At 37.1% G+C, this 27,204-nt stretch overlaps 1 protein-coding gene across 1 annotated transcript in view; it reads right to left on the bottom strand.

Annotated features, from left to right (window-relative positions):
* Nlg3 (Neuroligin 3) overlaps positions 1–26,190 on the bottom strand; it is a 181,484-nt gene extending 155,294 nt beyond the window's left edge. Inside the window, exon 1 of the mRNA XM_072907326.1 lies at positions 23,260–26,190. Coding sequence (XP_072763427.1) covers positions 23,260–23,647 — 388 coding nt within the window. The 5' untranslated portion in view covers positions 23,648–26,190. The remainder of the gene's footprint in view (positions 1–23,259) is intronic.
* Positions 26,191–27,204: the final 1,014 nt, after the last annotated feature.

Below are 27,204 nucleotides of genomic sequence, written 5' to 3'. Positions count from 1 at the left end.
CCTTCCGACATTTTTATAAATTTCAGCCTGGATTTTCGGAGACTCTCGACTCAATTTTGAATTTTCTGAACCACTTTCCGTACTCGACGGGAATTTCCCTCCTCGTAGAAAAAACATAACGCCATCCTCTTCCGACGTATGTCCATTCGTTCTATGTGTTTTCCTACGGATGGGTCGAGGATGTATGCGCGCGCGCGCGGATAAAAGCGTAGACGTGAACGAGAGAATCTTGTGCGCGAATAGATTCGTTTGATGTCGAGCGCGCGCCGCGCTCTCATTGAGCAATAGTCAATATTGAATCGCCCTCGAAATCGTTCCTCCTTCTCTGCGCCTCGTCCGTCTCGTGTGTGTAGACCAGACGTTTCACGTGACACCAGCTGATACTGCATTTATCCGCGAGTTTAAAAGCGGAAAAATGAAAAGCAAAAGGAAAAAAATAAACGGGCCAAATTGACGTGTCGAGTTGCAAAGTTTCATTTTTCGTTCACTTGCAAAATCAATCAACAATTTTTAATACTTTATCAAATATTTTTGTTAACTTCTCTCGACATGTTAAATGCAATCATCTGCACTTATCCAGATAAAGCACCCTAGAGATATTTATAAATACTCTTAATTATTTTTTTTTTTTTTTAATTTTATATAAATATTTTACACATTAAGAGAAAAAATTATGAAAAACTGTATTTGACGTATTATTAAAATACGCAGTAAATATTTTTGGCCACAAGTAAAAAAGAAAATAAATATTTGTAGTAACAATTTAATTAAATGTAAATATTTCTCAAGTATTTTTGCCGGGATACTCACAATAGTTTATAACAATTTAATATTAAGAGTACTCAAGAATTCAAAAAAGGAAATTTAGAAAAACTAACTAAAAATTTGATTTGATTCTAAGAATTTGATAAATAAAGGAAAAATCATAGTTTAACCCGCCGGAGGTCGCGCTTTTTTTGATGACATCGTGAATCACATGGGGTCAATCATGACCCCTAAAAATAGGGACTTGTATTGTCAAAAAAATTTTATTTTATTAATTTTTTTTGTTTTATCTATTTTTATGATTATATTTTTACTTTTATTTTTATTTTTATATTTATTTTTTATTTAGTTTGGGGGGCATGATTGACCCCATGCGATCTGCGACATCATAAAAATATTATATCGTCAAAAAGATTCAATTTTATTTATTTAATTATTAAGACAATATTAATATTTACCCCACGCGACCTTCGGCGGGTTAAAAAGTAGAGAAACATGGGCAATTGTCTTTATGCAATCCTATGTTCAATAAAAGATTACAAAAATATTTACGAAATATTTGGATGAAATATTCAAATTCAAAAAAAATTGTCATAAGTATTTCGCATATATTTAATAAATATTGCGCGCTGTCTGGGTAAGTATCTGTCGGAAATGTATGACCCTGGACCACTTATATAAGACGTATAGCAGCTGGTAGAGAAGGCGGGAGTGGAGAATCCTCTCCACTCCCCCTCCAAAGAAATCGTTCAAGTGCCATAATCCACGACGATATTGTGCAACGGGACGAAGTAATCGATACGTCGCGTTCGATCTGCGGACTCGACGCGGCCTCGATGGCACGGGTGTAGGGTTGAACGAGAAGCCGTTTATAGATGATCGATCCGGCGCCGACAAAAGCCGGACAAAAGCCAGCTCGAGTACCTCCAGCAGCCCCGAAGGAAGCCCGCGAACTTGAGATCGTTAGAAATCGACGAATGTAGTTCTGATAATTCGCGAAAAGATGAGCGGCTAAATCCCTCTTAGATGCCACCAGATGTATACGTGTGAACGGACCGTTTGACAATTCGCGGCTGTCGGTCAAAGCGCGAATTCACGCGGCTATTGAATAGTTCAATCATCTCGTTTGGAGGTGAGATTGGAATCTTTCTTTGTTTTATCCATCCCCGAGGTGGACGCCGCGTGGCTCGAATGGCATTCACAAAGAAATTCCGACGAGGAAAAAGGAGAGACGCGGCAAATTAAAAGGGTATAAACGTCAGAAGATATTTATCTTCAAGTTTATAATCAATTTATATTATAATTTTATTAGTATAATATTTATATCACAATTATAGTAATAATTATTAACATTAATTATATAATTTAATATGTAATATTTATAAAAATCACACACAAGAATTTAAAAGAGAATTTAGGTTGAAAATTCAAGAATTTAAGGAATAAAAAAAAATGTGACATTTAAGGTTTAAAAATTTTAAAGGAGAGAGAAAGCTAATTACAAAATTATGAAAAACTAAAGATTCCAGCAATTGATGGGGCTCGATATCATAGCAGATAAAAAATTCATAGAAATTTTAATGAAAAATTGAAAATTCATCAAATTAGAAAAGTCTCAAAGACACGACTTTTCACGTAATAATATCGAAGGTAAGGGAAGAATTATTATCGCGAGGAGAACATCATCGTATCTCTCATTCGATCATCTCGCGTTCTCATCTATCAACATTCAATTTCTCTTCCCGATAATCATCGGTGTTCCAACGCGGCAGAGGTGAAGATCCTCTTTCGGTAATCTGACAAATGGAGAAGCGCTCGAGGAGGAGGGAAGGGGCGGGGGGGAGGGGGGAGGCGAGAAGGCGAGGAAGAAGTCGCCGAAGAGGAGGGTGAAACATTTTTCTCGCGATAAAGAATGTCCGGAATAATTTTCCGCGGGTTCTCCGAAATAATTTTACCCGGTCCACTTTGTGCCCCGGCGGCCGCCGCCCGTCGTCGTCGCCTGTTTTACACGCTCTCTGAGAACGTTTTAAATCCCGCCTCTGGATTTATTCCCCCCCCCCTCTCCAACCCCTCCCGCCGCCGCCCCCGCCGGGGAAGAAGGATGGCCCGAGAGCCGCCGGCAAAAAGTTCCGACGCTAAGTGTGTCTGACGTTACCCTCTTGTTTCTCCTTTATTGTGTGCATAATGCGCAACTTCCCTTCTTCTGCTCTGCAGAGAGTCTTCCTCGTGCAAGGTCGGGCGCGAGATCCTTGCGCGAGACCGAGGATATACCACTCGTACGGAGAAAAATCTTTTAGGGAGGAGATTAATCATATTTTTAAGCACTTATGGGAAAGACAGGTTTTATGGAGGCAAGCAAACTGGTTGGAACAATTTCAAATTAATAACTCGAGGAATATGATATAATATTTGAAGAGAATCGGGAGTTTGAGAAAATAATGAGGGAAAAAATATACATAATTAGAAATAAAATAATAATGGAAGGATAAAGAAACGAGGAGAATTCTTGAAAATGTAAAAATTAACGCAAAAAGTTCCTCATTTTAATGGGCAAACTTTAATTAGCTGAATTTATATTATCGCCTCAGGACAATCACAAATATGGTTCTCATAAATCAAATATATATTTATATTTTTATTATTATTTTATTTACTAATTATATATATATTTTTTTATTATTATGATTTTTCCTTTCAAAATGTTACCAACCCGAAATCAAACATTGGTCTTCAACAAACAAAATATAGAAAGGTTCGAGGAGCAAGTAACTGATGTCCTTACAAATAAAAATAGAATTTTAAAAAACCGTGAAAAATTTTCCAAATTAAAAATCATAAGCATTACATAAATCAACAAGAACGTCGCGAAAAATAAAAAAGACGCAGACGTTTCAGTCGCAACCTGGACTCTTATTTTCAGTAGTAAAAAATAAAGTGTATAAAAGTGTCCAAAATAAAATAAAAAAATATTATAAAAATAAATGCTGTCAACAATAAAAGGGAAATAAATCCTGTGACGATAGTTGTAAAGAATCTTTTAAAGGACCCGCTCTCCTCAAGAAATAAAAAGACTTATCAAACAAATCTGGAAAGCAGGCTCGTTATCGCGACAAAGGGCGACAAAGGGACTCGGGCGAGCGCGATCCGCGATTTATACCCCGGAAAAGTAGGGCGATTTGATGCACTCTGTCAAGATCCCGCGCGCGATCCCGATGAAAAATTCATTTAATCCGCGCGAGGCGTATCGGCCAGTTAATCTTGCACGAGGTGAGAAAACAGGCAGAGGCCCTGCCAGAGGACTCGGTCACGACCGTACCCGGCTTTAATGCCGATCCTCCGAGGACTCGACTCCCTCGGTTCTCTCTCTCTTGCCCTCCAACAAGTGCATCTCCGGATTCTGTTCTTTATTTTACGAGGCCCGCGGGGAAAGCGAGGCCGTTGACGGAAGTTGTTGACCCAGTTTTTTTGAATGCACTCTCAGATAATATTCAGTTAAATTTAAATATTATGTTGAATAAGATGTATTTACGAGATTAATCAGATTTTTTCTTGAAATACTAGATATTCGAATTATTGTATTATTATATGTTTCTGTATTTTTTTATATTTTATATTTGTATTTCTTTTAATTGCTTATTTTTGTTATTGCAATATCCTAACTGTAACATATATATATAGGTTTTAATCTGATGCTAATTTTTTTCTGCGTAAAATGCGATTTTGCGGAAATTTTGGTTCACGTAAATCATTCTCGCGTTCGCGAAAGCTCCGATTTTCGATTTTGATTTCGCCCACAGGAAGCGCGAATTTACGTATTGTAAGGTATTGTCGGGGGTTTCCGCGTATTGTTCCCCCGGCAACTTGGAGAAAGACTATTTTGCAGCGTAGCATAATGGAAATCCTGGAATATAGTTCTCTCCTCTCTGTTAAGTACCTGCAGGAGCTTTCGCCGAGAGGTGCAACAACCTTCCGTTACGTCAACTAATTTAATCGCCCCCACCACCTTGTCGTACTCTACATTACTTCTCGTTTCCCCCCCCCTCCTTCTCTCTCTCTCTCTCTCTCTCTCTCTCTCTCTCTCTCTCTCTCGCTCGCTCTTTCGCTCTATTTCTCGTTACGATCGTACTGCGAAAGCTAAATAGGTTCCTGTCTATTATTCATCGTCGTCTCTTAGAAACGCGTCATCTTAGATCGCGAAGTTTTCGAATTTATGCACTTTCGATTCCCCTCGAGAGACCCTCGTGGCTCTCAGATTTACAGAAATCACTGCAGATTTTCCAGCATGGCGCACACTTTTACACGCAAATTCCCAAGGATACCGAGAGCCTTTATCAAGACAAGTTTATCGATGTTCCTATTCTTCGTCGTGAAAGTTATCGGGGAATATAAACTCTAAAAAAATTTTAAAAGAAAAAGAAAACATTTGTTCGTTGTGAGAAAAAAAAAAAAAAAAAAAAAAAAAAAAAACCGAAAAATCACACAACTATTTCTCTCTTTAATATCTATTCGTCGCTCGAACCTTTTCATTCTTATTAGACTTTAAAAACGTCGATATTTCAATATTCGGGGCGAACGGAAATATCGGACGAGTATTTGTAATTTCGATTAAATTCACCCGTTTTTTTTCCGCTCCATTACTTGTCGCTCGCCTCTCGCTGTCACGTGCCGTGAACAAGCTATATATATATATATATATATATATATATATATATACAGCCTGCTGTCTCACGCCTCTCGATATCTTTCCCAATGCGGGATGTATACTCCCTAGAAAAACATGGAAACCCTGGAATTCTCAGAGAATTCTTTTGCACCTGGAATAATTAAGAATTTCCATAAAAACTTATTGGAACTCAAAAAATTTTTTAAATTCTCCTTTTCATCATTTTACTCTCATGCTGTAAATTATAAATATTATCTCTCTATCTCTGTTTACATATTTAATAATTTATATAAAGTTAAAATGTTGTAAAAGTTTTCATCTTAACAAAGGCTATTTATTTTTTTGACATTTGTGACTCTAGCACTTGAAACTAGAGTAACTTTGTGTTTTTCTTTCACACACACACACACACACACACATGAAAAGCATTAAAAAACCGTACTATAATAAAATTATTTTAGAAAATTGCATAAAAAAAAAAAATATTCAAAATATTCCTGGAATTTTGAACAAAAAGAGCTGGGAATTTTTTTTACAAAATTAGAATAGTCAGCTTGCAATGGCGACTTCGCATATTGTGTGTGTATCTCGTATCCGGCGACGACTATTTCACAGAGAAAAATCTGGGGGAATAAAGCAATCTCTGCCCCGTCAGGTCCGTGATTGCCGTTTTCAAGAGGACCCGGTAATTCGCGTTGGAATATTGTTATCCCCTTCGTTCTCCTCCTCCCCTCCCTGCGACGCATTCCCGTCGCTAACCCCTTCACCAGGAGTTACGCTCCCCAATACCCCGCAGTCGACCTCCCTTTCTTTCACTTGGTCTCTCTCTCCTTCGGGCACAGAGAATCTCACTTAATCCGCGGCTTCGACACTTCATTCCTGAAGTTCCAAAGACGATTAAAGAGAGCATGTCGATCGTTCCGCACCCAATTCGGGCGGAAATGTCACTCTCCTCCGACTTCCCTTATTTGTTTCAGCTCTTTAACTCGAAAATCAACTCGTAGACTTACTCGTAAAGAGAGATGTCGAGCCTGACATTTGTTTTTTTTTTTACATATTTTCCTTCTTGTTAATTACGTTTTTTACATATTAATATTTTCGCCTTTGGTCTTCAAAGAAAGAACAACGTGTCTTGTTATCAAGGTAAGATTGTTCTCTTTATCTCGCGTTAGAGGACGAGACAATGGAAGCGCTAGTCTGATGACCTTTATTAACGTCCCTTTTAAGCCGGACACGGTTTTTTCTCTCGTGAAATTAACGAGGAACGGCAACTCACGCTCGCAGTAACGGGGACATTGTTCCATTACAATCCTGGGGCCGAGGGTACACGCGCGAGGGTGCCCTGCTTCGCGCGTGTCGGTAATTATTGCGTCGTCAAGTCTCTCACCCTTTTCTTGTATAACGGCAATCACGAGACGGTTATCTTTCTTGACGTCGTTACATCGAGACTGCATATGTTTTAGATTAAAGACATTTCAAAGGATAAAGAGAGACACTGATCTTCCGAAAATCCCAATTAACACATTGCTATTATATTCTCTTTTATAATTTTTTAATTTTAATTTTGACATTAAAATTGTTATTATTTAAATTATTATCTTTTATTATTTAGTTATTTTTAATTTATTATTTATTATGTATTTTAATTTCAGTATTAAAATTCAATTCTGGTTTGTCGATTTTTCAATTAACAGATTGCATTATATTCCCTTTCCTAATTTTTTGATTTTAATTTTGACATTAAAATTGTTTATTTTTTTAAATTATTATTTTTTATTATATTTAATTATTATTTTTTGTTATTTAAATTTTTTATTTTAATTTCAGTATTAAAATTCAATTCTGGTTTGTCGATTTTTCAATTAACGGATTGCATTATATTCCCTTTCCTAATTTTTTGATTTTAATTTTGACATTAAAATTGTTTATTTTTTTAAATTAATATTTTTCATTATATTTAATTATTATATTTTATTATTTAAATTTTTTCTTTTAATTTCAGTATTAAAATTCAATTCTGGTTTCTTCAATTAACACATTGCATTATTCTTTTTTCTAAATTTTAAGTTTAATTTTTACGTTAAAATTGTTCGTTATTTAAATTGATATTTTTTATTTTAATTTTAATATTAAAATTCAATTTTAGTTTGTTAATTTTTCGCGTGAGCTTTGTGTTTCTAAATTAGTAAAAGAGCCTTAAAAATGGAAGAAGAAATGACTTTTGGCGACTGAGTTCGCACGATGATGAACGAGGACAGAGATCACCAGCCATGACGGTCCGTAGGACATTTTTAATCCGACAAAAGTTTGTGAATTACGCTTAGTTGGCGCACAAGGGTGGCTAGATAGTGAGACTGAGAGAGAGAGAGAGAGAGAGAGAGAGGGAGGGGGGAGCAAAGTAAAAAGGATTATGTTCTCTCTAATGGCTCCTATTCCCTTAGTGCGCTCCGCTTTTTTTTCGTTCTCTCCCCCTTTAAGCCGCGAACACTCATTAAAAAAGTCTCCTCCCAAGAGTTCCGAAGGGCAGGAGGGAAGGCCGAATACAAGAATGAAAATGAGATGAGAAGCCCAAGAGGAGGGAGGGAGGCTACACAAGGGTGGATGAGAGAATTGGAGACAGAAATTTTTTTACCGCCCGCAGGCACGAGACCTCCCTCTCCTTCCAGGACCACCGTCTTCGTTCCTTATTCCACCCGCACCCGACTTTCTACCGTTTTCGCCCTTTCCCTCCCCTCTCTCGCCCATCTCGGCCTTTTCGTGGGTGGAGGTAGCATGCCTCGCGCATGCTGGGGTTGACGTTTTATACGACCGCGGGGTCGCTCGTACTGAAAATAATTATCCCGGCGTTAAGCGGCGACGCCACCCCTGGCAAAAGGACCCGCGCAGAGGGTAAGATCTTTATATTCGAGAGGGGGAAGCAGATAAAGTCACCGCGAATATTTTCGAGCTTTATAATTCAATAGTTAAGTCGAGCATTTTTCACACGAATTTCTCGAAAAAAGAACCTTTACCTTTTCATTAAAAATTAGTCGCGATCGATTTATCTCGTGTGTCGTTTAATATTGTTAGCCTAGCTTCTCTAAATAAATTAGTTTCATATTTATATTTTATATTTAATATAAATTAATGCAAAAATAATAACTTGTATTTTTAAGCTTGTATATTTAAATTAAAATAACCGCACATGAATTTATATTTAAAAAAAAATAAGTATTATTTAAATTTAATTTATATTTATCATTTAAATTTATTTTTATTTACACCTTTTGTGTCCTGATATTATATTAATCCAACATACATTGTTATGTGTATTTTCAGTCGTTTAAAACTTTTAAACGTATATAAACGCAAGACGCGATGTGTTGGAAAGTTACACCGGAAAATAATTCCTCCTTTATTTCGACACGGTCGTTTACGAGCCAAGCGTCGTCGCGGGCGGCGATCAATAGAGGGGACCGACCGCCATCTTTCTCGCGATCCTCCGCAAAAATCGGCGACTCGTTTTCCGCACGCCAGGCTGTTAGAGCCGCGGAATGTTGCCGCGTATTAGCATAACAAGATTCTCTCGTGCACGTAATGCGACGAGGGTGACGGCGGAAAGGGGTTGCAAGGGGGTCGACGACGTAGGGCGCGCCGATCTGCACCCCCTCCTCCCCCTCCTCTTCTTCTTCTTCTTCTCCTTCGTCGCCTCCTGCTCCTTCTCCCCTCGTAGATTTGCATGGCCCATTTAAATGCAATTTCTTTTCCCTCGATCGAAGAATTACGTGAATACGCAATCCGTCCGGCCACGAAGTTCGCGGGATTAAAGGGACCTTCGTATCGAGGTCTCGAGGAGAGACTTTTCCCTCGGGAGAGAGCGACCTTCTATCGGACGAGGATTGGTTATACTTCTTCCTGTCGATACACTCTGACCGTGTCCACTCTAGTTCCCATTTGGCTAAAGATCCGAGGGTTCGAGTATCCTAAACTCGCGGAAAATTGATTCTCTTTCCAGCAGTTGTTGGAATAAATCTTTATACTTCCAAGATAAATCGCTTCCTCTCTCTCTCTCTTTTTTTCTTGAGAAAAAAAATATAATAATAAGGTCTCTCAACACGTACTTTTTTTTTCAGAATTGGCGGAAAGAATTTTTTACCGATAATTTAAGCGATACTTCGAGAAGTTTCCTCTGATGTAATATAATATCTTGAGGAGCAGTCTGCTGTTTCTAAGTTTGCGACATAAAGAGAGACGGAGAGAGAGAGAGAGAGGGAGAGGGAGAAGGAGAGAGCAAATTACATCTCTACACATGGAATATAATTCCATCTGACTTGGCGGAAGCGAAATACAATATTTGCAATTAATTAGCAGCGGCAAGAGCCACAAAGTTCCAAAGGAGTTTGCGGTCTCCCAGCCATGGTATCGCGACAGCAATTTCATTAATTTTCAATGTGATCGACAAACGTTCTCTATTAGATTCCACGCAGATCGTTGCTTCTCTGTCGCTCTACGTCAAATAACGATAAATCAGTTTAGCTACAGGTGAGAGGTCGTCAAAGTTCAAAACAGAGATCGTCGAGATTAGTCTCGGGGTGAATATACATTATAGGGAATGCAAAATATCATATGCAGGAATGCGTAATAGAAGGATAAAGTTACCGCAAGTTGTTATTATTACAATTAGCAGCCGATTGAGCACCCTGCATTAGGGTTGCATATAAGACTCAAGATAATATTAATACAAAAATTTTTGGAAACTTAAATCTTTTTGTTCTTGGCTCGAGTGAATTTTTGCATCGTTCTGTCTCGATTTTATTAATAATTTTTATCTAATATTAAACCATTGTTTGAAATAATACTTTTAACAATCTTTACAATATAATTTAAGATAATTATTATTTATTACTTTTTACAAAACACTATATTTTGTCTATTAATTATTTCTAAATTTCTTAATACAAATGTTTTTATTTACTAAAAATTTTTAAGTTTGTATAATAATATAATGATATTTTTTCATTTAATTTATAAATACATATATATATTTTTTAATGATTTTAAAATTAATAATCTTGACAAGACCAATAACCTTGACGATTTTAATTTTAATAACTAATTCAAAATCTTGTCTTTTAATAATTAACTTAAAATCTTATTTTAATGTCATCTTGAATTTCAAGACAATATCATGGTATATCTTGTACAACCGTAGGCTATATGAATGCAATCGCTGCTTCTGCACGCTTGTAACGTAATAAACGCATTCCAACTTTTTTTTTACTCGCCATTCAAACTTTTTACGTTTAAAACGAGACCTCTCGCTTTTGTTAAAATCCTTACAAAAATTCCATGATCCCATCGATCTCATCATTAAATTTGCCACATATCCCGCGGCAAACACGCCTAAATAGCTTTTTTTTCCCTCCCTCTCCCCCGCCCCTCCCACCTCTCCCCTACTTGCTCCTGTCATTCTGGAAGATAAAAGTATTTCGAATCCAAAATCGCTCGTTTCGATCCAAATTTTTTACATCGAATTCTTGGCAGAATTTAAAATTGGATTTTTACCTTTCCACATTTTCGACATTTCATTCCTACGACTTCGGTGCATCTTTCGATTTCAGAATCCACTGTATTTTATATTTTTATTATTATGATACCGCTCTGTGTGTTTCATTTTTTCCGGAACACTGATTTCTGGAAAAGTTCCGCATGCGCTGTCGCGCATTACTGTTATTAACGAGATTCTGAGTAATAAAAATTAAAAATAAAGTAGAGAAATACGTTGGAAATGAGAAAAAGCAACTTCCCATAACATCATTAAAAAGTTATAACGAAATATTGCATTATTTTGAAGAGAGCTTCCTACATTAAAATTCAAATCAGAGTCCACTGTTTATAAATCCAATGATAAAAAAATCTCTCAAATAAGAAGGCAAAAAATATGTTGGAGACAGGACGCTCAATCAAACGTCCCTCATTAAAGAAAAGATTGCGGGATGCGGAATGGAAAAAATTCCATCAGCTGTGAAAAATTATCTCTTCGAAAAGAAAAATAAAAAAAAAAAAAAAATAAAAAAAAAAAAAGGAAGAGATCCAAGCCGTCAAATTTATCCCGTCGCCCAAACGGACGACAACGTGACTTACGACGTTGTCGTTTGTTCGGTGTCGAGGACAATTCGGAAATTTCGGTTGAATAAACGCGCCGCTCCCCGATCGGATGCATTCGGTATCGAATACACAATCCGATTGACGGTTCACGGGAGACAAACTAGGTAAATGAGACGCATAATTGATTTCGCCCGGCAATTCGCGTACTCGTAATTAAAAAGCTTCCGATAACGCATAGGCGGCGGCGGCGGGAGCGAGGGGGAGGGAGGGGGGCCACGGGGGGTGGGGCCGGAACCATTGTTGCGTAATGAAACGTGACTCACGTTCGTCAAGCGTCCAAGTTATGCAGCGTTACAGTTAGCAACGAAATTACGCCCGCTGAACGTCATAAGTTGCGAAATTTGCATTTAGCCGCGCTCCGGCCGCCGAGAGCGAGCAAACTGCAAACTGCAACCTGCAACCCACGTCGCGGATAATCGAATCCCACGAATACCTTTTCATGCCCCCGCAAAACTATCGCCGCTCATTTGCCCGAGCTATCTAAATTATTTTGCTTAGCCATTTAGCGACCTTGCACGGATGGAATTCATATAATCCGCGGACAGCACGCGATATTTATGAAATATATTTATAAATATTTTTATTATTTTTTTTTTTTTTATATTACATAAATATTTTGCGTATATTTTATATTATTTTAATTGTTTTATTATATTCTTTTTTATTATATTATTTTATTTCATTATATACTTTATATTACATATTAAGAGAAAAAAATTCATAAAGCTGTATTTGACATATTATTAAAATATAGATTAAATATTTTATATTTATGGCAAATAAAAAATATTTGCTTACATTTTATAAATATGTCACATTTTCTAAGATACTTATGTTAAATCTACGATCCGTTTAATCTAAGATTGCAAAAACATTTCGTTAAATATTTAAAATACTTAAATAATTATTATAAATATTTCTTATACATTTTATATAAATATATTGTGTGCCGTCTTATCATGATTTCTTCTATTTAAAAGTGTATTTAAATCAGACTCGACATTGGAAAATAAAATTTAATCGTGCTGAGTAAATCAATTCTTTTGGATTGTGTCTTTTATTATCCTTAAGTTAAGGCAAACTCGTCGATAGAGTTGATGATATTAAAAATACTGATCAAACGATCGTTCTTTTTACGAAACTGGATTGCACGTGTCGGTAACCCGTTAGACAAGACGATCGAAGGAAAAGGAAGCTTTAAGGGAGGATTGAAAGCCGTAAAGAATAGTTCACTAGTCGCACTCAGTGACCGGTTTCTCTCTCTCTCTCTCTCTCTCTCTCTCTCTCTCTCTCTCTCTCTCTCTCTCTCAAGCTGCTGAGAAGACTCTCCACGGTCCAATCATCCAACGCAGTCTCCTGATGGAGCTGTCAATTGCAGAATTGTAGGCGAATGGCCCGTAATGGCTTTCCTGTAAATGCGAGCACGGGGCTAAAAGCTTAGAGCCTGTATCGAACGGATAAATATTCAAATTGACGCGGGTAGAAGTGCAGAGTGCACAGTATCCATAGTCACGTAAATTTTCCAATTTGAAAACCTGGCGAATTTTATGATTTTCGAAACATTGTCCTCCATATACGCGTATGCATGCATATAAACTTTCCGATAACAAAATTTCAATATTAATATCAGGCTCGATGAAGAATGATAAACGAAAAAGGTAATATTCACGCCGGCGACGTGACGGCAATTTTCCAGATTGCGCGTTTCTCAATTGAAATTTTTTTCCAAGCTGGAATTTGGACGTAGACCCTCCGACGAGGGTGTAATCCACGTCGATAAGAAAGAGAAGACCCCCGTCGTACAATTGCATTTAATAGCTCGCGAGAGGGGAAGCCCCTCTCTTTCGCGTTAGACTCGCGAGAGTCGAGTTTAAATTGAGTCGCGAGGACTCGAGACGGAAGTCGCCTCCGAAGCACTTTGAGTGATGGAGTCTGGGGAGTAACAATGCGAGGCGATACCTTAATCTCTCGATAATTTCTCCGTCGACGCCTTCAACTTTGCCGCGCGACAATTCCTCGCGATACCGTCGATTACGTCGACGAGACGACCTTGCGTCGCGCATTGATAACATTTTTCAAGGAACGAGATCTTTTTTTCTCGTCTTTCATAAATAAAGTAGAATTCAAACTAGTACTTTTTTACACGGGACCAATAGATTATCACCGAAAGGCAGAGTAAGAATATTTACTGCTTGTTTAAGTGCAGTATTCTAACAAAATCTGATTAAAGGATTCAATTAATGGTGTATATATATATATATATATATATATATATATATATATATATAAATTATTGTGTATAATAATTTGTTATAAATTATTATATTATAATTATTATTTATAAATTATTATATTATAAATAATTATTATTATTTTATTATTATATAAATTATTATTATTAAAGAAATATCTGAATTTTTAACTAAAAATCGTGCTCAGTTTCTTGCGATTTATCACGTCATCAGGAGTAAAACATTGTAATTTGCATATAATTCTGAATTTAAATATTAGTTATTAAATAATGTTTTATTCCAATATATATAGCTGTGTAGTCTACCAGAAAATATAATTCGAAATAAGTAGAAAAAGTATTAAAAGCTTGCAAATATGTACAAAATTACTACTGATTTTTTTCCAATGAAATTTTATTGCCATAATCAATGGGACACTGAACGGCGGAGCACAGTGTCAATATATTTTCACTGAAGATCGATGAATACTCGCTCATCTGCGATAAAATACGGTGTCGCTGCTTTAATCGGTTTCACATTTTTATCGACGCTTAAGGGAGCATAAAACTGAATCGACTAGAAAGAATTAAAAATTATATAATTCACGACAAAATTAACTCGAATAAATGAGATAATTTAACAACAGAAACTATAGAGAGAAAGAGAGAAAACCCACCCTTGTCTGTTTCCAAGAGAGAGAGAGAGAGAGACGGAAGAGAGGGAGGGAAGCAGGACAGCCGTTACAAAGTTAGCGTTAGAAGTGCGTACACTTTGCGAGAGAGGACGTAGGGGGTTAATGACTGCTGTAAAGAGCAAACGGAATGCGCGGAGCCCCCCGGCCCGGCCCGGCCCGACCCGGCCCCTTCGGGCAAACAACTACAGTTTTCCCGGGCATTTTCGCGGCTGAATTTTCACCAACGCGCGTGCAAACACGCGGAATAGCCTCCCCCCTCCCTCCCCCTCCCGCCCCCCCTCCTTCCCCGTTTTGCGCGCGCGGCGAAAGAGCCCGCTTTCGCGGTTGCGCGAAATTTCGCCCCCTCCCTCTTACCCCCTTCTTCCCTCTCTCTCCCCCTCCCGTGCCCCTCTTGTCGCCTCTCTTGTTTCCGTTCCTCAGTCACGCCCGCCGCAAATTCGATTTACTCTCGCCTCTCTTCCTCGCGTTGTGGATCCCTTTGAAATTTCATTTCCCGTTTGTCCCTCTCTCCTCTTTCTTTTAAGGGTGCGCTACTTTTTGTCACGTCTAATATGTACCTTCGGTTACGACGGGAGTCTCTCTGAAAATACTTTAAATTGAAAACAGTAGCGGACAGTTAGGAACTCTCTCTCTCTCTCTCTCTTTCTCGCAATCTTTGACGAATTAATTTTATTCCTCCCCCCCCCTCCCCCTCCGGCCAACTTTTCCGATCCGACGAGATATTATTCGTCATTCAATTTCTAGCTTTCAAACTCATTTGTAATTTTTATTCCACTTGTAATAAAGTTATTATCACACGCGTCATAAAGTTGGGTGATTCATCCCCTGCTCGTCCGTCTGTAAAGGGAAAATGCGCAATGTTGAAGGGAAGAGGGGACGAAGGACTTTATACCGTAGAGACTCTCGGCGTCTTGGATTTGGAGAGTTTCTCGAGGGCACGTGATACTCAGTGGCAATTTGTAACCACCCGATATATATGTATTCGTGAAACTATACACTTCGTTTCGCGAAGTTCGCGCAGAAGAAGCACCCGGAATTAGTTCCGGACGAGGACATACCTCCTCGATTACCATTACTAATCCCGCTTAATTTCCATTACTAACCCAGTCTGATTAAGCAGACTCCGCGAGACTCTTCATTTTTGTCCGGATTTTGCCGGATGATCGAGTCGTCGCTTTAAAGTGACTTTTTAACCCCGAGTATATCTCGGCGAACTTTAAGAAAATTTCTCGAAATGCTTCTCGTCCTGATTCGATTTTTATTCGATTTTTCTATCCACGCTTGACTTACTGGACATTTTGAATTTTCATTTTGATTACTAGATTTTATAATAAATATTTTATGTACATTGAGAGAGAAAATTATAAATCTATTTGATATTATTAAAAAAAAATATAGATTAAATATTTTATTTTATATAATATTTTTGGTAATAATATTTTGTAAATATTTATCAAATATTTGCTGGAATATTTATGATAAATCTTTTTGATCTGTTCAATCTAAAATTACAACAGTATTTATAAAATATACAGAGTATTTCATTTAAATGTTCTATTTTTATATAAAAAATTAAGTTCACTTCAAATGACACCTAAAATTTTCATATATAAATATTTATAAAATATTCAAATAAATATTATAAATATTTTTTTTTTAATATTGTGTGCTGGGTCGCAAAATATAAAAGTGAGAATGAAAATCAATTGAAAACAGATTGCTATCAGCTCGATTGAGAATCAATAAAGATTCAATACTGTGGCGTATTTTGCGAAATTGAAGATTCATTCTTAAGCAGGTTGTTCGTGAATTTCGATAGACGGAATTCCGATAGAGCATAATCGCCGGTCTATAATAACTTTCGAATGGGATGCAATTAAAGTTAATTGCAGTGGCAAAAGTTTGCGCCTGGGGAACCTTTCGAAGCCGGAAATTGTAATTTTAATGAGACTTGGTGGTATGGGAGGGGGAGGGGGTGAGGGAGGTATCGGACATTCGGGACTCGGCGGGACTCAATCTCTAATGATTATTAAATAATAATCGCGATGTATGGAACGCAAAGAGTTACCTGGAGAGATCGGAACGGATATCAAATCGCATTTGCGACGCGGATCAAGTTTTTGGTCATATTAGCAGCACACATTGTGCGAAATTACACACGGGAATTGATTCGTTAAATCTACGTTCCCTCTAATGATCAGTGCGGCGTGAAATTAGCGCGGGATTGTAATTAAATTAATAACTGGATTACGCCGCGTTGATCCTATAATTATCGTTTACACGCGATAAGGTTTAAAAGCCCAGCTCCAGGATATCGATGTAATGCGTTACAAACGCGTCGGGGAGGCGATCTCTAATTAATATTCGATTATCATTAACGATTGCGAGATTAGACGTTCATTTTCTCCCCCAACTTATCTTTATTCTTCCGGGTCTGGTGAAAAAAATAAGAATTATGGATAATAATCGCGAATCTTTTCACTCAAACTATATATATTCACAATATTATACTATACGGTATCAATATTGCAGGGTGTTTTATTACTTATTAATTAATATTTAATTATATTAGTACATATTTGTTTGGACAAAAAGTTAAATAAGTTCTCGTTTCTCAGTTTAAACTTTCCAAAGGTCAAATTATTATTTGCCATCACTTTATCTGGCTTAAATCTTATATTTATCTCGGCTCTCACAACCAGTTCTCCAACTGTCACCATTTGAAATTTCATGTACACTGTATCTGTCTGCCAGTCGTCTGGACACTTGCTGGAAAAATAAATGGGAAAACCACATTTTATCTCTATTTCTAATTTAATATTATTCAATCATGCTAATCTTGGAGATGTCACTAGTGATTAAGCGCAAATTAATTAAACTTTATCAAACAATATTTCCTTATATACATGTATGTATATTTAAAATATAATGAAGATTAATTTATTAAATATTACATATGTTGAAATTGTTTGTTCAATTATTTATTAAATTTTAATTAGCTTCTGTATAATTATGTCTTTTGTAATTTCCATACTATTAAATTCTATTAAAAGATGTAAATTAATTGTGATTAAAATAAGGCAATTGTGTAAAATTTTATAAAGTAGAAATTATATGAAAAACTCAAATCCTACAGGCACACACGCACACATACGCACAAAAGAGTTTAAAAATAAAAAAAAAAATATGTATAAACGTTTTGCATACAAAAATATTAAAAAAACGGAATATATGCACATAATATTCCATACGAAATTTGTGTGTTTTTAAAATTGTAAAAATACAGTAACCTATTTTCTGCACTTTTTCATCTGCCTTGGAAATTTACCGAATCGTAAAAGAGCGATAACGATAACGCGGATATATATATACGTGCGAGATGCAAAAGATCGCTTGATACTTGAACGGGAAAACATACGCCGCGGGCTCTCGCCATTCGATATCGAAATAGATTTTATAAAAGGGAAAGATAGAGAAATGGATGTGAAAAGAAGCGATAACACGCGGGAGGATTGCTCTTCAACCTCCGGTAAATCATTCCCCGCGCCATGTTTAATGTAGCTTTTTCAATTGTTCTTGGGGTCACGTACTCCGTACTCACCCCATGATTTCCTTCAATTTACGGCAACCGAAAACGCAGTAATAATCAATACCCACCTCAACTCTTGCGAATTTTCAATATCATATAATTTTGCGACAAGCATTAGTATAAAAAAGAAATATAATAATGTATATATGTAAAAATAAAATATGCACAGAATGTGAAATTAATATAATACAAAGTCAATGGAAAACAATAAAATTAACACCGCATATAATTAAATTAATATCACACAGAGACGGGGAGGGGGGAGGGGGAGGGGGAGGGATTTTATATAAATTGTCGGCCTATATTTCAAAATTCCTGAATATGGATTAACTTTGCGGCGTAAATCGGATAACTAGGATCACAACAAAACCTTTTTTGGGATCAGAGCGTGCAGAAAATAATGTAGGAAAATCGCAATGGTGGAGACCAACGAGTGGGATGGAGAGGATTGCGCGAATTCCGCGGTCGCAAAGCGATTTATGGGAAACGAACGCTGGGCTATAAAATAACACTTCCCATTCAAATCGGCAAATTAATGGTCGCTTTCGTGGATTCTTTGTTTGGAACCGCGCGACAATGGCGGCTCGCTGAATTATTATCCTGAAATAGTACAAAATTTCGGGAACGCGCCGATTTTCGCAAATTTTCACCCCATTTCGATATATAGAGGATTTTCCAAACGAATTTTCCCATCCGATACCTAGGAACCTTTTAATAAAAATCTTTGCTGATCAACAGATTTTCAGAATGAATGTCGCGAAACCAATCAAAAAGCACGTGTAGTCATTTTCATATAATACCTTTATAAATATTACAGAAATGAAATTAAAAATTTGACAAGGAGTATAAGTAAGCGTTTTGTAAATATAAATTAAAAATTCTTTTTCAAAATTTATGTATAAGAATATTAAATATATATTAAATTATTAATAAAACATTTTTAGATTTTGTATTAATTAAAATTTTACATATCTTTACTGCCAAAAAATTAAAAAAAAGGCAAAGTAATATTTTGTCACATTTTCACGTTAAATCTTATTGACCCAATTATAGCTAAAAATTAAAAAAAAAATTTAGTCGTTTCGTTTCGATGTTCAGACTTTTGTGAGGGAATCTTGACGGGACTTTTCGGCAGAAATTTTATTATTATTAATTGAATCAATGTTGTATTTTCGAAGTGTCTGGTTCCGGAATAGCAAAGATTGATCGGCTTGCCTAGGCTCTTCGAAACTATTATCTAGTTTAGATACTTAAGTCCGCGCGGAAAGTTACTCCTCCTCGCGAGCTTTAATCTCTCTAAGCACGAGGTGATTATAAAGTTTCTTATTAAGTTCCCACCGTGTAACACCACCACCACCAGGTACTAGAGCCGCCATTGCAATACACGGGTGAAAAACTTTGCCAGTACTTGGGGCTATATGTAACCCTCTACAAGGTAGAGAAAATGCAAAAGTGTCCGACCGTATTATCAGAATATGTTTCCTACTCTCGTAAAAAATGTTTTATGGGAAAGAGAAAGGGGGATTACATTTTTAAATCTCCCCTCCCATTCTTCTTTACGCTTGAATAGTTTAAACACTGTTCTCTACAATAGCGAATTATAAGTTTCCTTTATTTCGTATTTCACGTTATATGCTTAATTTTAATCCAGTTCATTTTCATTGCCTTCATTTTATATCTAATTACGCTCTATTGTATTTTATTTAAACCACTGTTACTTTATACACAAAATATACCTTTAAAAGTTTAATTATACGTAAATTATATATTTATTAGGAAGGTAAAAACTCTAGTTTTTTCATCTCTCATTTTTTTTTCCGTCGTTCAAAGAGTACAGAACGCTAACCATTTTTTTTAACGAGACTGTGCGCGTCTCACAAGTTGATATCGCAGCGTACTCTCATCCCATATACTTCACTTTATATTTATCCGACATTAAAGTGATTCGCGTGCGAGCTTGATGTACCTCCTATCGGGATTAATGCACCCCCTTGCTTTCGCGGGAAATATGGCAAAGCTCACTTTCGTCATTAAGAAACGTCGATAAAAGGCATGACGAAGAATCGACACGGATTTCTCTGGCAACATTTCCTATGCAGAAGAAACGAGAAAAGACGGTGCACAAAGGAACACCGCCATCTTTCCTCTTCCGAGCCTTCTTTTTCAGAGATCGCAAGATAATTGGCCGATTTAACGAGGTTACGTTCAGGATGCAAGAATTTTGCAAATTATTCCAGTTGTAGGGAAAATTCGTAGAAATGGTGACTTCGTATTTTCGACGCAGTCATCGCGAATCGTCGATATTCAGAGAAATATTGTAAAATTGAATAATTAAAATTTTGCATCCAAATGAAACCTGAAGAGATTTTAGTTTCTATTTTACGTTAATATATTTGCGGAGAAAAAAAAATTATTAATTAATTTTTTTCAATAGTTACTCCAAAATTTCGCAAATTATTTCCGTTACAAGAAAGTTAATTAATTATTAAATAATCTAAAAAATTAACTATTGCAAAAGTTGATCAAAAAAATTTCGCAAATTATTTCCGTTTTCAGAAAATTAATTAATTACCCAGGTAGCAAGCACATGTCATTTTGACGTTGAAAACTGGTCATTTCTGGTTCAATGACGTCACGTGACCAAATAATGTCTAATTTAAAACGTCTTTTTTGTGACGTCTTAATGATGTTGTAAAAGAACGTCATAATATCGTGATTCTTAAGTCATTATTATAAATCGCCTAAGTATTACTATTTTTTAACTAAAAAGTCATTTAATTTTTTATAATATCTTAAATTATTCAAACAATTTTGTGTATAATTTTGATATTCACAATTCTCTATACCTCAGGGCCCTAACATGAATTTCCTCTATAACCTGGGATTTGATCATGACATTTGATCATGAATCTTTTCCTCTAGCGTGAACTCGTGAAAAGTGTAAAGTTTCATTAACGAATTTAATATTTGTGAATGAATTTTTCACTTTTCACGAGTTCACGCTAGAGAAAAAGATTCATGATCAAATATGTCATTAAAACGTCACTAATAGGTCTAAAATGACCATGAAGTCTTTTTAACGTCTTGAAATGTCGTCATCGGTCTGTGACATTAGTCCGTCATTTTTCAGTCATTTCTACGTCATTACATCACGTCATATTTGGTACGAACTGACCATATTTTGACGTCAAAATGTCGTGCGCTTGCTATCTGGGTAGTGATTAATTAAAAAAAAATTATTTAATTATTAATTAATTCACTTGTTAATCTGAAATTTCGCAAATTATTCCTGCCATAAAAAAGTGCATGAGAAATGGCGACTTTGTATTTTTAACAGGTGCAAAAAATTATCGCGAATCGTCGATACGATCGTCAAAAAATAATGAAAATAAATTATGAAATATAAAATGTATGAAATTATAAATTCTAAAAATAAATTCAAATCAGGAGAAATGTCAAAAGATATTTTAGTTTCTATTTTACGTTTGTATATTCGCAGAGTAGAGAAATAGTTAACGAATCTAATAGTTGATTCAAAATTTAATTCAAATCAAAGAAAGTCTGAAGAGGGATTTTAGTTGTATTTTACGTTAATATTCGCAGAAAGGAAAGTTATTAACTTTCCCTCGAAGCTCTACTGTTATCTCCGCTTTTACAAGGGTAAAGAGCCCGAATATATACTGGCTTTATGCGAAACGTGCACCCGTCTCGCGTGTGTTGCTTAAAATCGCATCTTAAAACTCTGAATTACATCGACGCGAGAGAGGGATTTCGCGGAGGGAGGGAAAATCATTAAACCACCGTCGGAAGCGGATGTATTATTATCGCCGGCGGTGGAGTACCTTGCGCGAAATGAGCGTCCGTATATATCGCTTATTGTGCGATAATTGGAGTTACAAGTTGTACACCCCCACCCTCACCCCCTTTTTTTTCTCCTCCCCGCCGATGCACCCGCTAAAGGCGAATGAGATGTAAAATGGGGTCGGCGCGCATTCGCAACTTGACTCGATATCAAACGCTTCTCTCCCCCCCTCCTCCCCCCGCCCCCCGCCCCGTCCCTTCTTCCCACCCTCGCGTTTGTACAACTATTGTGTGTTGATTACACAAGTTTACAGGCGAAATAAAAAGAGACCCCCGCGCGCGCGCGCGCGTTATATCCCGCGCGCGCGTTTGCGATTTGTACAAGTAAATTGGATATCTGGAAAATAAACTACGCCCAATGTGCGGGATTATCTGTCCATGGATGGACGCGTTTATCGAATCCGTTTCCGTGGAAAATTGTGTACTGATAATAGAACTTTATCCTTCGAGTCCCCTTCTGCGAGCTCGTTTGATTCATCCGTTTAAAATAAAATTAAATCCGCAGTTTGATTACTATTTAGTCGCGTATCAAAGTGCACCGATCCTGCACCGGATGCTTCAAAGCTAATGGATGAATTCTAGCGTATTTTTATTTGTTTCTCATACTTTTGCTTCGGATACGGTCTATAATAAACGCATTTGACAAACAAAGCGACACTTCTTATCGAAACTTAATAAAATATAATTATAACTTTTTGAATTTAGATTATGCGTTTAATATTATTAAATATTACAATTATAGACTTGCTATATTCAGACAGCATACGATATTTATACGATAAATATTTCTAAATATCTGTATCCTTTATGTCTTTTTAATATTATAGAAATATTTCATATTTTATATTTTATTTTATAATTTTTATATATTTTAAATTTTATATATATATATTCTTTTTTATATTATATATTATATTTCATATTTTATATATACATATATATATATATATATATATTATACTTGAAGAGAAAAGAAATTATGTTATTAAAATATAGCTTAAATATTTGTAATAATATTTTGTAAATATTTCTCAGATATTTGTCGGGATATTTATAATAAATATTTATAAAGTATTCAAAAAACTATTATAAATTATTTTGTATATATTGTATAAATATTGTGTGCTGTCTATAGGTTAGTATTAAAATATTACTAAGAATATAGATTTTACCATTTAATTCCTTAATCAAGCATTCGTATATCTTTTTCAACTTTCAATTATTTTAACAGCTGCTTTTGTTTATATATCGTGACTCTTTCACGTTAATAAAAAAAAAAAAAAAAAAACCAGAAAGGGATTACTTTTACCTTGGACCGGTGCGTAAATGTTGAGGTACAGGCAGTCCTCGCTTTGGTTCTTGAGGTAGGGCAACAACCTCTTGAGATACTCCGCCCTGCCCTTGGGCATCTTATCGTTGATCTCGGGTAGCTTTTGGGAGCAGACGGGTCCGAACTTATCGGCGACCTTTACGCCGTGCCAAAGGGCACCAGTGACAGGCGGCATGAAGCGTAACGAGCCGATCGGCGGGGAGGCGTAAGGCACCCCGCGAAACACCTCGACACCCTCGAGGTTCCGATCGAGGGTGACGATCACGCCCGAGAGCTCGCCGTACTTAGTCCGGACGATCCTTGAGCTCAGCTCGGCGCCGACGGTCGCCAGGATCAAGCTGAGCAGCGCCAGGATCGGTGACGTCATCTTCGACGCGGTCACCGACGTCACCTCCTTCGCGACGATCACTTCTTCGCGGCTCTCATACCGCCTTCCCTCTGTTCCCCTTCCGTCGCGATTATTCCCTTCCTTAACCGCCGCCGGAAGTGCGAACGTAAGGGAGCTGGTCCATCTCGCGGCTCCCAGAAGCCGATTCACCTCCTCGATGCATCAATCTTCTTCGAGATTAAGAGTTCGATGACTGTTGGATCTTATTGGATAGATACTCAATATGTTGGAGGTAATCTTGATAAAAGGTAGAGGCTGATATACAGGTTTACTCTTATCTCATCGATAGCTTCTTCTAAAGCTTTGTTTAACATAAATTTTCTGGTCCTGGCTTTTTTCCCATAATTTTAAAACAAAGAAAGACTCTCTTTATTGTCTTTAATTAAAAATTTTAAGCATAAATAGTCCATATTTGGCGGCAAAGGACTGATGAGGTACAGTAGATTTTCCATGACCCTTTCAATTTGTATTTTTCTATTGTTTTCATTTAAATAATCCAGAAGAAAATAAACCGCAATTGCGTCCTCGATTATCTACTTCGACGCAATTGATGTAAAAAGAGCTTATGTGGGAAACATTTTGTTAAAGAGTTATAAATCTTCCTTTATTTCAACGATGCAGAAATTATAATTATTCTGTATTATATTTTTTTTTTTTTGGTCGTACCTACACCTAGTTGGATGTCCAACTGGAATTGTTGGGGAAGTGTAGATGTTTCGCCGACGCGATGGTGAAGACGATTAATGTATCTTCGTTATTGTTGCCTTTTAAACTTAATTATCATCTGCTTTGTCATCGAATTGCGAGCGTTAATCATTTGTAAATCTACCGTCTTGTTTCGCTTCACCGAACAATAAAGGTTTCCTACAGATGAAAGAGATCGTTGTAAGTTTACCATTGAACGTCTAAGCAAAACAATAAGTGTAAACTGTTTATTTATGCACTCTGTCACCGAGGTAATTTCGCACCTTTCCTCGATGGATTAACATTTTAATCATTGAAGCAGGATCTTTTCGCTAAAACTTTCACGAAGGTAATAACGTCTTGATGAATTTCTAGTTCACGTCTGCCCAAGTTAAGGACAAGTTCACACGCCTGTCTGTCTTGTCACTCACACAAAGACAATCTCATTTCTTATGACGTGCTTAATGCATCGAAAAAGATAGAACGCACCGACTTTAATCATGTTTAGAAGGAAGCCATTTCTCGAATGTTTGCAACATTGTTTCATTCTGGCGAGCAAAGGAAGAAAAATATCAGATATAATTTTTCTCACTCGGGATTTTATATTGGACGGATCGAAGCTAACGAGAGCCGTATTTTATCAAACTAGTCTCTCTCGATCGAACGAAGAATTCGTCTTGGCAATTTTTTTTCAGCAAAAACAATTCCTTTATAAAGCTAATTCGCTGAGAGAAACAATTTCACCTGACCCAAGAAATTGATACTCTTCCAGTTTTCAATGAAAATATGTGAAACTGTTATTTTTAAAGATCCTAAAATTTCCAATGTGGTCGATAAAAGTGCTACTGGAAATTCTTCAGCTGCTTTGTCTGTTTGAAGCTTAAAGCGCGCACCGTTGTTGAAGTAAAAGGAGTTCGAGAAATGCGTCGCTATTTAGCCTTCCAGTATCGCTTCGGTGGAAAATGCAAATCTCAAAGACACTATTCTCGCAAAGTCAACAGCTCGCCAATATATATATTTGATGAACCTAGTTGAATTAAAATCGCACTCCGCTGATCGACGGATCCAACTTCCCAGATGGACACTCGTAGACGAAAACAAAAATTAGGATCATCCCTTTGGTCGTTTACTCCACGTAAATCTGAGATGCCAGACACTTTTCCCAATCGATCACTGAGATCATCGGGAACACAACACTCGGACTACTGGAAAAGTCACGCGCGCGATCATCATCGTAGAAAATCCCTTCCGCACATTTCCTCGCGAGGATCATCCAGCCTCCTCTCCCGCCAATCCCGGGATATATATTTCTTCAAACTTTCGTCGAGTCGGGGGGGCAAATCGTTTGCCGATAACGCCGATTTATCGCACGCGCCGAAGTAATTTCAAGTTTCGAGTCGTCGAACCGGACCGAAGGTTCCCTTGCTTGCTAGGAAGAAGCCAGAGACACACACGATCACCACTCGCGAGTGAAGCCGGCGCGCCGAAAAATCCCGGTCGAGAAAGGTAGCGAAGGAAGATTGAGCCAAGAGCGAACGGTACCACCCCTCCTCCTCCTCTCCCCGCGTTTCTAACCCTCTCGCCCCCTCCCCGCGTTAGCAAACTACCACCTACTTCCTTGGCACCGTTACACCGTAACACGACGACGGTCGTCGACGACAACCTGGTCGATCCGCACAAATCTCGCGTGACAACGGGATCGCGAGAGGGGCGGGCGCGTCAGGTATATTATACCGCGATAGAGGGTGAGAGAGCGGCTTGCTGGGACGCCGCGGTTATATATGCGAGGAGGAAAACCAACCACGACCCGACAGACCCGATGTAGCCGACACTTCGACCCCCGACAGACTGGCGTCAGGCGACGACGTTCGCCACCGGCTGCGCATGCGTCGCTCACCCTCGAGCGCACGGGCCATGGGCGGAAGTGCACCCCGGCGTGGTCGATAGGGCAGGAGGGATCGATCCTCCTCCCTCACCGACCGGTGGAGAGTCGTTGGTTCGAGTCCGGGATTGTCGGAGACGACGCGCGCTCTGTAACCTCGCGATTCCTCTTGTGTTTTCAACTCCTTTTCTTCCCTTATCTATCTATTGAATTCTCCTATGGCCGTATTTAAAAGTGGTCCCATGTGTTTTAGCGATCAACAGAATGGCCACCATTATTGTATATTTTCTTTTGATTAATATCGCAATTATATTCCAGTTGATTTTTTTTTGGATCTGTGATCTCATTTTTATAATTATTCTGAGCTCATTCGTTATAGTAATAATATTAAACACACAAGAGAAAAAGTCATTTATTTTTATGTTGCATAATTTATATTTTCACAGGCTTGCGCGATATATATAATTATTTTTTAATATATTTAAAATGGTTATCGAATCTATCGTCAATTTAATAGAATTCTAAAGCAAATTTTATTTATTATATTATATTTATCACTAATTATTTGTTTATATTAATTAATCTGTACATTTTACTTTTAATTTGTAACAAATATTAACATACATTAAATTAATTTCAGTAAAATGTATCTCGTTAACCGCGTGATTATCAACTTCTATAATAATTTTAAAGAATGGTGCATAGAAATGATTTTATTAATTTGAAACGACTCCGATCTGATATATTAATTAACTGTAAAAATTGCACGGGCCGATGAGCTTGTCAATTTTGTGCTTCTCCCCGCAAATTAGTGATTACTAAATCAACGCGGGATGTAAATGTCGCTGTCGATAAATAACAATACGATAAATTCGCGGGATTTATTTGACAATTGGTTCGCGTGCGCGCGCGCGAATAAATCGCATTTTCCGATTCGCAGCGAGAGGAGGAATCTCCGCTGCTCGATGGA

This window comes from Anoplolepis gracilipes, chromosome 15 (assembly GCF_047496725.1).
Source record: "Anoplolepis gracilipes chromosome 15, ASM4749672v1, whole genome shotgun sequence".
NCBI classification, from domain to species: Eukaryota; Metazoa; Arthropoda; class Insecta; order Hymenoptera; family Formicidae; genus Anoplolepis; species Anoplolepis gracilipes.
This window is presented reverse-complemented; position numbering and strand designations above follow the sequence as displayed.